Genomic DNA, 9,712 nt, shown 5'->3' with positions numbered 1-9,712 from the left:
CCTAGTCCTCTTATTAGCCATTGATGGAGTTACGTGTTAGGATATTTTGTTCTATTGCAAGCCTCATCGGTAAGACCTTGGAATTGCTACGATCAGCTTTCATGCATGGTGCTTTTCTGCAATGGTTTCCTATGCAATCCTTATAGAAGAATAAAGGAAATAATCTTGGGATAGTGATTCAATAAATAATAGGTCCCCTGTCTAGAGCGTACGCGCCCTTGAGCCACGCAGGTGCATGCTGACATCATGCCATGGCTTCATTGCAGATTGACCTTGTCCAGTTGTGTGGACCGCTTGAAAACAAAATGCGGTGTAGCCTTGGGACAATGGGATGACATCACGACAATGAGCAACGCAAGAAGATGGCGCAGGAATGCACTTCTCTTTAGCCTCTCGCAAGAGCGCGCGCATGCGTAGCGGCCGCGGCACGGCGCCCCAGTCAGTTGCTCGCTGGCTGTCACGGAGAGCAGATGTGCGCTCGGTTGCTTCGCAGTCCATGCGCGGCTCAGTTTGTGCCTGGCTGTTGGATGGAGCAGTCGCATCGGTCTGCGCTTCTGTTGTGGTGGGTTGATTTGTTGTGTAACTAATTCTTTCGCCAACTTTGTCCCCACTTTGTTTGCGAATTTCATGCCCGTGCACGTCGGGTGCTGGTTGCTGTTGTGCGGGCATCCCCACCATTTTCTATCTTCTTCTGCCTTGGGAACGGGAGTGGCGCTGGCGTGATTCTTAATAATTTGTCATGAAATTAGTTGAGCAAGTAACCACTAGGGGTGCAGCTGCTGGGCTTTATACAGGAAAAAAAAGCATTACGACTCAGTTCTCTGCCTGGCTGTGGGATGGAGCAGTCGCATCGTTCTGCACTCCTGTTGTGGTGGGCTCATTTGTTGAATTGAATTGAAACTTTATTTTACATTGTAGCATGTACAATGTGGGAGGCCCAGTGCAAAAAGCTGCACGAAGCAGCTTGACAAGGCTCTGGGTTCCCACTCTGACCGTGACAGTTGTCAACGATAAACACACACAGGGCAATGTTCACTGTGTCACATATCAAATCATTCTATCAATACTAATGACCAACGCAAGTGGAACAGTATAGTAACATAATCAGCAACACTTAGACAAGTAACATTTGACGAATCTGTTTGTTGGAATTTTTCGCATAGATTTGGAATTTATTTAAAATTACAGGCGCTTGAAAGGATAGTTTTTGATTACCATAGTTCGTTCTCGAGAACGGAATTTTCCAGGTGTCTTTGTGACGTGTGTTAGCACTGGAGGAGAGGGCTGTGAGCTTTAATAAGTTAAGAAAAGAGCTATTATGAGTTTTCACGGCATTTTTATATATTGTAAGTAGTCGATAATGGTATAACTTCGGAGCAGGTATGCTATCAGACTTGGTGAAGAGACTGTCTACAGGGTCTAGAGACGATAATTGAGCTATACTCCTCAGGCTCTTTTTCTGTAACCTTAATATAGAGTGTAAATTACCATGTGTCGTTGTCCCCCAAATTAGGGTGCAGTAATTTAAGTACGAATGAATTAAAGCATTATAGACCATTAACTTTATCCTAGTAGGTAATATGTAGCGATTTCGGCAGATGACTCCTACAGATTTAGATATTTTACGTTTCATGTGCTCAACGTGATCGTCCCAGGTGATGTTGCTCTGAAAATAAACACCGAGTAACTTTTGACTATTAACAAATTCAATGTTATCACCACCAATTTTTAGCGGCATAGTTAAGGAGACCTGCTTATTTTTTTTGCCTAAATAGAATTGCCTTGGTTTTACCTGCGTTATGCAGATCCTCGTTTGCCATAGTTATAAGGGAGTCAGCATTTTGGGCAGAGAACAACAGAGTGGTGTCATCTGCATAAATAACCAGTTTAGCATATTTACAAGTATGAACTATGTCATTTAAATACACGTTAAATAACAGTGGCCCAAGGATACTGCCCTGGGGGACGCCAGTTTTGATATCCGTAGGGTCGGAAATAAATTGCCCTATAGCTACATTTTGTTTCCTGCATTGGAGATATGATATAATGAGCTGTAATGGAGTTCCACGTATACCATAATTCTGAAGTTTACAAGAAAGTGTGTCATGGTTCAGCATGTGAAAAGCCTTACTTAGATCAAGAAAAATACCTAATGTTAATGAAAAAATGGCTAGGAAGCAAGCGAGCTGGTGAAGATGATGCATAATGTAAAAAACCCCGAGACTAGGGAACACGAAGGGACAGACACAAACACGAAGTCTCAAGAGACTTCGTGTTTGTGTCTGTCCAGGAGTCTGGCCAGGAGTGAGATACGGGTATCGAAGCGCCAGTGGGCGGTGTAGTGTTGTGTAGTCGCTGCGCTGTTCGGTTCAGAGAGGCTCGTCGACGCCGTTTGTTGGTTGCAGTCGTGGCTGACGGAGGGTGCCTTGTCGTTCCCCCGTGGCTAGTTGACCTCAAAGGCTCACATTAATGAGTTTTTGGATAACTTGCAATACAGGACCACTGTGTGTGCTTCCTGAGAATATCAAGTGGTGCAATGAAACGGTCTGTCAGAAGGGCATCCATTGCCGCCGCACATGTCGTCTCACGTTTCACAACGCAGTCTGCATAAATAGCGCCTGTACAACGTGTTTAATCGCAAGTACACTGAATAAGACCAATGATCAAGACTGAAAGAGGCCCTAAGATGATCCACATGAGCAACTACAGCTTTGCTTACTATCTGTTTGGCCGCCGATCACGGGAACCGCGATGTTTTCAATCCCTGTGGGTCGATGCTCTCCGCTTCATGATCAGTGTACGTGTGGCTGGGGAGTGAGAGAACTGATGGGCTGAATCGCTGAGTCAGAGTGGGACAGAGCGCAATGAGCTCGGAGAACGGGTGAATGGGGTTGTAGCGGTGGCGCTCTTTCAGTTGTTTGTTGAGAAATGTTTTTGGCTACAGTGAGCGAGCTCCTGCGCTTTTGTTTATGTGTCGTCTCTGCCATGTTATGCTCGCTGTGGCATTGGTGTGATGTGGCCGCTGTGGCCTTATGAGTTGGCTCGCTGTTTACGACTCGCGCTGTCGTCGTTCATGAGTTGATGTGATTTGGGAGCTGTGGACTCCTTGTGCACGGGATGGAAGGCTGTCTCAGGCGGTAGGTATTTCTTGTACAGTTTTAAGTGGTGGTGTCATGTCAAGCATTGACGGACGCGGCGTAACCCGTCCGACGACGAAGGCTTTCACTGACACAGCCGTGACCGGTGAGCCTGCATTCCAGCAGTTAGCACCTACGATGTGCTCATGAGCTGGCTGCAATACACAGGGGTGACACAAACCCGCCATTTTTGAAGCCTCCCCCAAGCGGTCACTTCTGGCAAAACCGCCATCTTGTCGTGGTCTCGATCGTCCAATCGCATGCCTTGATTTTTTTATCGCGCTTTGTCATCTGCTTCGCTTCTCCTACGGACGGATGCGTTTCCGCAGTTTCTGTTTTCATGTGTGAGTGGCAATCCTTTACCTGCGACGATGGTTGTGTGCTGCTATATTGGCTGCAATAATCGTTCAACGCGCGCCAGCAAGGAGTCTGGCGTAACTTACCACCAGTAAGTACTCTCACTACGTGCGTGTTCCATCACCGCTTATAGTTTCCGTTTCTGTATCGTGTTCGTTCGACGGTACCATTTAGCTTTCCCCGAGAACCCTGTCTGCGATTGCAATGGGTCAACGCGGTCGGGAGGCAGGACTGGACGCCAACAAAGAACAGCGCTGTCTGTTCGGCACATTTTCGAAACGTGGACTTCGACAGAACATCGCTGTCAAGAGTCCGCTTGAGAGAAGGTGCTGTTCCGGTCACACACCCCTCGGTCCGAGCTCAGCAGGTAAATCCGCAGGTAGGTAGCTATGATGCGTGTTTTGCATGACGTCGTTTGTGACATCGTTGTGAAATTGGCAGGTGGTGGTGCTGCCAATAAGCGTCCCTGGACTGGGAGGGCAACAGCTCTCATTTCCACAGGTAAACGGCCATAGTGCACGTATTGATGTCGGTTGTTACAGTGTTGTTATATTTGGCAGGTGGTGGGGCTGCCGGGCATTCCAGGGCTGGGAGAGCAGCAACTCTCAACTGATGTAAGCATGGTGTTTATAGCATTTGTGGTGTGATGAGCTTGACCCTGTTTATACAGGTATGTGGAACTCTGGGTGCGCCTATTGCCCCTGTTGTAGGTGTCGCACATCCGTTGCTTCACATCCAGCAGGTAAATATCCAGCTTTTGCATTATCGCCTGGGAGCTCTAGTGTGTGTTCAGTTTTTGTGCAGCTAACCATGTACGTTTGTCAAATCATCAGGAGGTAGTCCCGTCCAGCAGAGCTTCAAGTGAACATATTTCTCCTGCTGTAGGTGTCACGCATTCCCCTGTTGACATTCAGCAGGTAAACAGCTGCAGGGTGTGTTCAATTTTAGCTTGACTCACGACGTTGTGAAATCTGCAGATGGTGGGCCCATCAAGCATCCTAGGGACAGGAGGACAAGATCTCTCGGCTGATGTGAGCGTATGCTAAAAAACATTCATTGTGGTATCATATGAACATGACCGTGTCATATTACAGGCGTGTGGAACTATGGGGGCACTTGTGGACCCCACTGCAGTTAGTACCACTTTCTAGTTATTTTGATATTAGTGTACTCCAATTTTTATTTCCTTCGAAATTCATATTAATAAAATGAGACAATTCATTCACACATGCCCATTTTGCAGCAGGGCACATCATGTTGTCCCCTTGATCCACAGCTCAGTGGAGTAAGTATTCTTAAGTTAGTTTAACAATGCTGTACAACTTGCAGATACCATTTGCTTATAGTTATCAAGCATTGGACAACTATCAGGACATAATGCATTTATAATGCAAGGCATATATGTCTTTGGGATTTTTAACTGTGCTTACCACAATGTACAAGACCCAGAGCATCACACAACTCTTTTCTAGGTGAGCACCGGACTTGGCCTCGGTAGCACTTCAGTGTCCAGTGAATGGCCTGACACAACAGCACCAGTAAGATGTTTTCTGGTTACTGTCTTCATGTAGTTCGTATTCACATTACTGCTGGTTGGCCCATAATGTAGCCACCTGAATTGGTTTGAGCATGTACTATTGTGTCCTGCCTTTTCAGAGCTTATTCAATGAAGGTGAAGCTAGTCCCGAGAGAGAAGGGCAAATGTTGTCTACAGAGTCCCCTATGGTATGCATATCAAAACTTTTTGCTAATTGCATGCTTCCAAAATCTTATATCAGTACCATTCATATGAGGGCCAGCAAAGGACAGTCAGAATGCATGTTTGCGCATAGTTATCAAGTGACGATGATGGAAACTCGTCGAAAACCCTCAATGTATTGTACTTCACTCCCTTGTCCCCAGCCCCAGGGTCTCAGATGGATAGAGATATCATCTTGCACATTCTTTCGTAGCTACTCATTTTGCGCCTTTTTTGTTTCGATGCATATTTAGGGGACATCCACGTGCCGCTTCACCCATTCGACTCCAAGCACCAGCAGACATGACCCTGTGGTAAGGATAGTACTCTGAGCTGCTAAGGATTGCATGTTTACAACTAACAGACTTTGTGCAATGGACACAGTGCCAGATGGGAGCCATTTAGGTATCAGATAGGAAATCAGTAAGCTGGTCCATAATGACACACAGAGGCTGGGGGAATAAGAGGCAGAAAACAGCACACGGGGTGTGTGTTGTCTATCCTTTGTACAGCCCAGCCTCGATGTTTTGTTATGCACAACAGTGGGGTGCAGTTGTGTGAGTCCCCAAATCATTCATCTCTCGCGCAGGGTCGGCGTCTACTTGCGGTGCTGGGGGGGGAGGTAAGCAGCGAAATTTGTGCCCCTCGTCCAGACATCAATAAAGCAAATGGCAGTTTGTGCCCCCCTTTCAGGCCAGTTCGGGGGGGGGGGGGGAATGCCATCCTGTACCCCCGTTGACGCCAGCCCTGCTGTCACACTATTTAAAACGCACTTCAAATAAATTAATTATGGCCCATACTGGGGGTGGGGTTCTGTGGTAAGATCACTTCCTGCTGTTACTTCTGCAGTGCTTTGCATTAGTGCTACATTTTGTGCTGTGTCTAAAGGATTCTCCAGTTTATTGTAGAATTATGCATGCTGTTGATTATAACTAACCTACGTACCTGTCACAGATGAATTGTACTCAGTTCAAGGCAATAAAGATGGACTTGACCAAGTTTGATCACATTGTGAAGATCCTGTGATTTGCATGTCTGATTTCTTAGTCATCACTCATCAGCAAAGCTGCAATGCAAAATCAGCTCTTCCTACACAGTAAGTGTGTCACAGCAAAGTTCTGTCAGTGTTAGGTGGTGCATGTGATATGGTTAGACCCTGAAGCATAGGGTTTAACCCTTTTCTCCCCAAATTTGCACCACAAATCTAGGCTAGTCTGATTAGGGGTAAACCCGATTATTACCCATGACACTGTTCCTAAGCTTGTCACTTCAGGGTAGCAATATACTAATCCTCTACAAAATGCGCACTTCTAAAGCTGCAGATAAACAATATAACAAAAGGTAGTTCCATGAAAAGCCCGGTTCCTCCTTGAATTCGGTCTGATACTAATTTTTCCTCCCGAATGTGCACAAACTTCTGACGTAGTTATTTCTGCCCAATTTTTACCTCCCCGAACTTGGGAACAAAATAGAACCCAAAAACTTCAGGGTCTCGATATGGCACGAAATAGCCGGCTACAACACACGATGGCATACAAGTTACAAAGCGCATCTTTCTGAGCAGACACATAAAACAGGTGTAGCTGTTTGCAAGGCTGTGAAAAAATTAGCTTAATGACTGTAATCCTGTTGACAGCTGACAAGTCACCATCAGTAGTGTGAGGTGCATAACTGAGGTGAATTACTACTAATAATCATGGCAGTGAAACCCTTTCATGACTGACATCATTTTGTTGATCAATCTTAATGTTAATTAGGTCCACAGTTGTGGCCGACAAGCATGCTATTTCAACAGAAGTGCTTGTGCGTGTATGTGTCCGTTTTTATCCTTGTGTCGTACTGTCTTTTAGTCTTTCACACTGCTTTTATCGGTTTTAACAGATAGTGCAGTTTCGTTGCAAAGTAGCATCGAAATATATACCTGATCTCCGCATGGGATGGATGGCATGACACTTCTTGTGACTGTCACTTTCCTAGTTATCTTCATAACAACTAATAAAGCTTCTGACTACATGCCATCATAGGAGAAACCGGCTGAGGACACACCAGTAAAGGCCTTTCTCAAAAAAGAAGTTGTACGCATTGCCAACCTCCATACCGTTAGTAAAAAGAAGATCAAAATCTTGCAACAAACACAACGGCGGATGAAGCGGAAGGTTGCAAAACTACAGCACGTCATATCAGATCTTACGTCCAAGAATATTTTGCTCCAAGAACAGGTGGGCTGTCTTGAGAACCTGGCTGGGGCTAACAAGGACCTGCTGATGAGACAGACGGCTAAACAAAAGGGGACTAGCCTGCCTCACACTTATAGCCCTGAACTGCGGGCGTTTGCACTAACCCTGCATTTTTACTCGCCACGTGCATATGACTATGTACGCCAGGCCTTTGATACGTGTCTGCCCCATCCACGTACCATTAAGAGGTGGTACACGTCAGTTGATGGTGAGCCGGGATTTTCGAATGAAGCACTTTCAGCACTACAGATGAGAGCAACAATTAACAAACAAACAGGAGCACCAACAATATGTAGCCTTATGGTTGATGAAATGGCCATCAGAAGGCACATAGAATGGGACGGGCGCCGCACATATGGCTACGCAACTGTAGGACCAAGCTTGGAGGATTCCTGTGTCGTAGCCAAGGAGGCTTTTGTTATTCTGCTTGTATCACTACATGAACAATGGAAGCTGCCCATTGGGTACTTCCTTGTGGATGGGATATCTGGAGAACAGCGAAGCAATCTTGTTCTTCAAGGGTTATCTCTTGCGCACAACGCAGGGGTCACAGTCGCATCCCTTACCTGTGACGGCGCAGCGGCAAACATATCAATGCTACAAAGCCTTGGATGTTCACTCCAGCCTGACAATTTAAGGACCAGTTTTTCACATCCAGACACTGCAGAGCCTGTAAATGTATTTCTTGATGCCTGCCATATGCTCAAATTAGTGAGGAATGCATTGTCACACTTCAAATCTTTTGTCGATGAAGACGGCTGTGAGATATCTTGGAGCCACATCGAAGCACTCCACTCACTGCAGCACAAAGAAGGGCTTCATGCAGCTAACAGACTGCGAGCAGCACATGTTCAGTGGAAGCGACAGCCCATGAAAGTGAGTCTTGCTGCAGAACTTTTGAGCATGTCTGTTGCAGATGCCATACATGAGTGTCGCGACCTTGCTGTACCAGGATTTGAGGACTCTCAAGGAACAGAGAGATTCCTTAGAGTTATGAACAATTTATTTGATGTGTTAAACTCGGTAAATATGCACCAAAAGTCCTGGAAAAAACCACTGTGCCCCGAAAACATTGACAGAGCTCGCGCAATGTTGCAAATCGCATCAACCTACATACATAATCTACGTAAAGGCCACTCTGGATCACTCCTACTGCAGACGAACAGAAAGACCGGGTTCCTTGGTTTTGTCATATGCTGCAAGAGCATCATTCAACTCTATGATTTCCTGGACTCCAAGTCTGCAGTAAAATACCTACCAACACATAGGGTTAGTCAGGACCACCTAGAATTATTCTTCGGCCTAGTACGTGCACATGGGGGATTCAACAACAACCCCACTGCAAGGCAGTTTGCTGCAGCCTACAAAAAGCTCATCATCAACACAGAAGTGGATAGCAGTCAAAAAGGGAATTGTCTACCTCTTGAAAATGTATCTATACTTCACGTGAGCAGTGCTACACAACCGCGGTCAGAAGACGTGATCAACTGGACGTCAAGAGGAAGGAGCGCAGCAGGAGAACAAGAATTTGGAGAGGACGAGCTGTGTGACCACGACTATTTCGCGGACCCAACAGAGCCATCTGTTTTTGGGGACAGAGTAATTGTGTACATTGCCGGACATATTGTGTGCCGCCTTCAGGTGTACCTGAAATGTGAGGTGTGCATTTCCCAGTTGACAGTTGATGTGCCATCCCTTCACCACTCTTTAATAGAGCAAAAGGAGCGGGTTTACAAACTTCCCTACCCATCAGATGATGTCATCATCATCTGCAGGGCATCAGAGAAAATGCTGCGCAGGGCTCTTCTTCAAGAGGGCATGTCTTCTACGACCCTTCTACAAAGAATACTCCTGCAAGTACTGGAATCTATGGTGGACAGAGGCGTTTTCAGGTCTATACGGAACGATCACATGCTTGAGCAAACTTCACTAGAGAATCACTATTTCCACTTAATACGGTGCATCTCTCAGAAGTACTTGAAAATACGTATGCATCATGCTAGCAAAGCACGCACAGAGGAGATGCACAAGATGCGATGTCGGCAAATGTTTACAAAGCTGACTCAGTTTAAAGGACAGTAAACAGCTAGGGGTGATGCCTCGAACATGTACCTAAAGTGAGTATCGCCAGGTGTACCTGATGCTTACAACGTGATATATGTACATAAAGCAAGGGTCGTGGGGTTGTTTTGTAACTATTTGTAAATGCTATGATGAGGACTATTTGATTCACGTTTCCTGAC

At 45.9% G+C, this 9,712-nt stretch overlaps 1 protein-coding gene across 1 annotated transcript; it reads left to right on the top strand.

Annotated features, from left to right (window-relative positions):
• The first annotated feature begins 2,659 nt into the window (after positions 1 to 2,659).
• LOC135395788 (uncharacterized) lies at positions 2,660 to 5,822 on the top strand. Its single transcript, XM_064626880.1, has 12 exons — positions 2,660 to 2,797; positions 3,628 to 3,873; positions 3,936 to 3,995; positions 4,055 to 4,108; positions 4,165 to 4,236; positions 4,328 to 4,411; positions 4,472 to 4,525; positions 4,589 to 4,627; positions 4,738 to 4,779; positions 4,967 to 5,032; positions 5,151 to 5,219; positions 5,487 to 5,822. The coding sequence occupies exons 1-12, from the start codon at positions 2,660 to 2,662 to the stop codon at positions 5,562 to 5,564; spliced, it is 1,002 nt and encodes a 333-aa protein (XP_064482950.1). The 3' UTR covers positions 5,565 to 5,822.
• Positions 5,823 to 9,712: the final 3,890 nt, after the last annotated feature.

The sequence above is a fragment of the Ornithodoros turicata genome, chromosome 5 (genome assembly GCF_037126465.1).
Source record: "Ornithodoros turicata isolate Travis chromosome 5, ASM3712646v1, whole genome shotgun sequence".
In the NCBI taxonomy this organism is placed as follows: Eukaryota; Metazoa; Arthropoda; class Arachnida; order Ixodida; family Argasidae; genus Ornithodoros; species Ornithodoros turicata.
Note: the sequence above shows the minus strand (reverse complement) of the source record. Positions and strands in the feature narration are given on the sequence as shown.

Excerpts from the sequence above, each read along its gene's own strand:
- LOC135395788 (XM_064626880.1), top strand. The coding sequence starts at position 2,660 with ATGATCAAGACTGAAAGAGGCCCTAAGATGATCCACATGAGCAACTAC. Across the intron at positions 4,526-4,588 it reads GACAAGATCTCTCGGCTGAT|GCGTGTGGAACTATGGGGGC; the intron begins GTGAGCGTATGC and ends GTCATATTACAG. Across the intron at positions 5,220-5,486 it reads TGTCTACAGAGTCCCCTATG|GGGACATCCACGTGCCGCTT; the intron begins GTATGCATATCA and ends ATGCATATTTAG.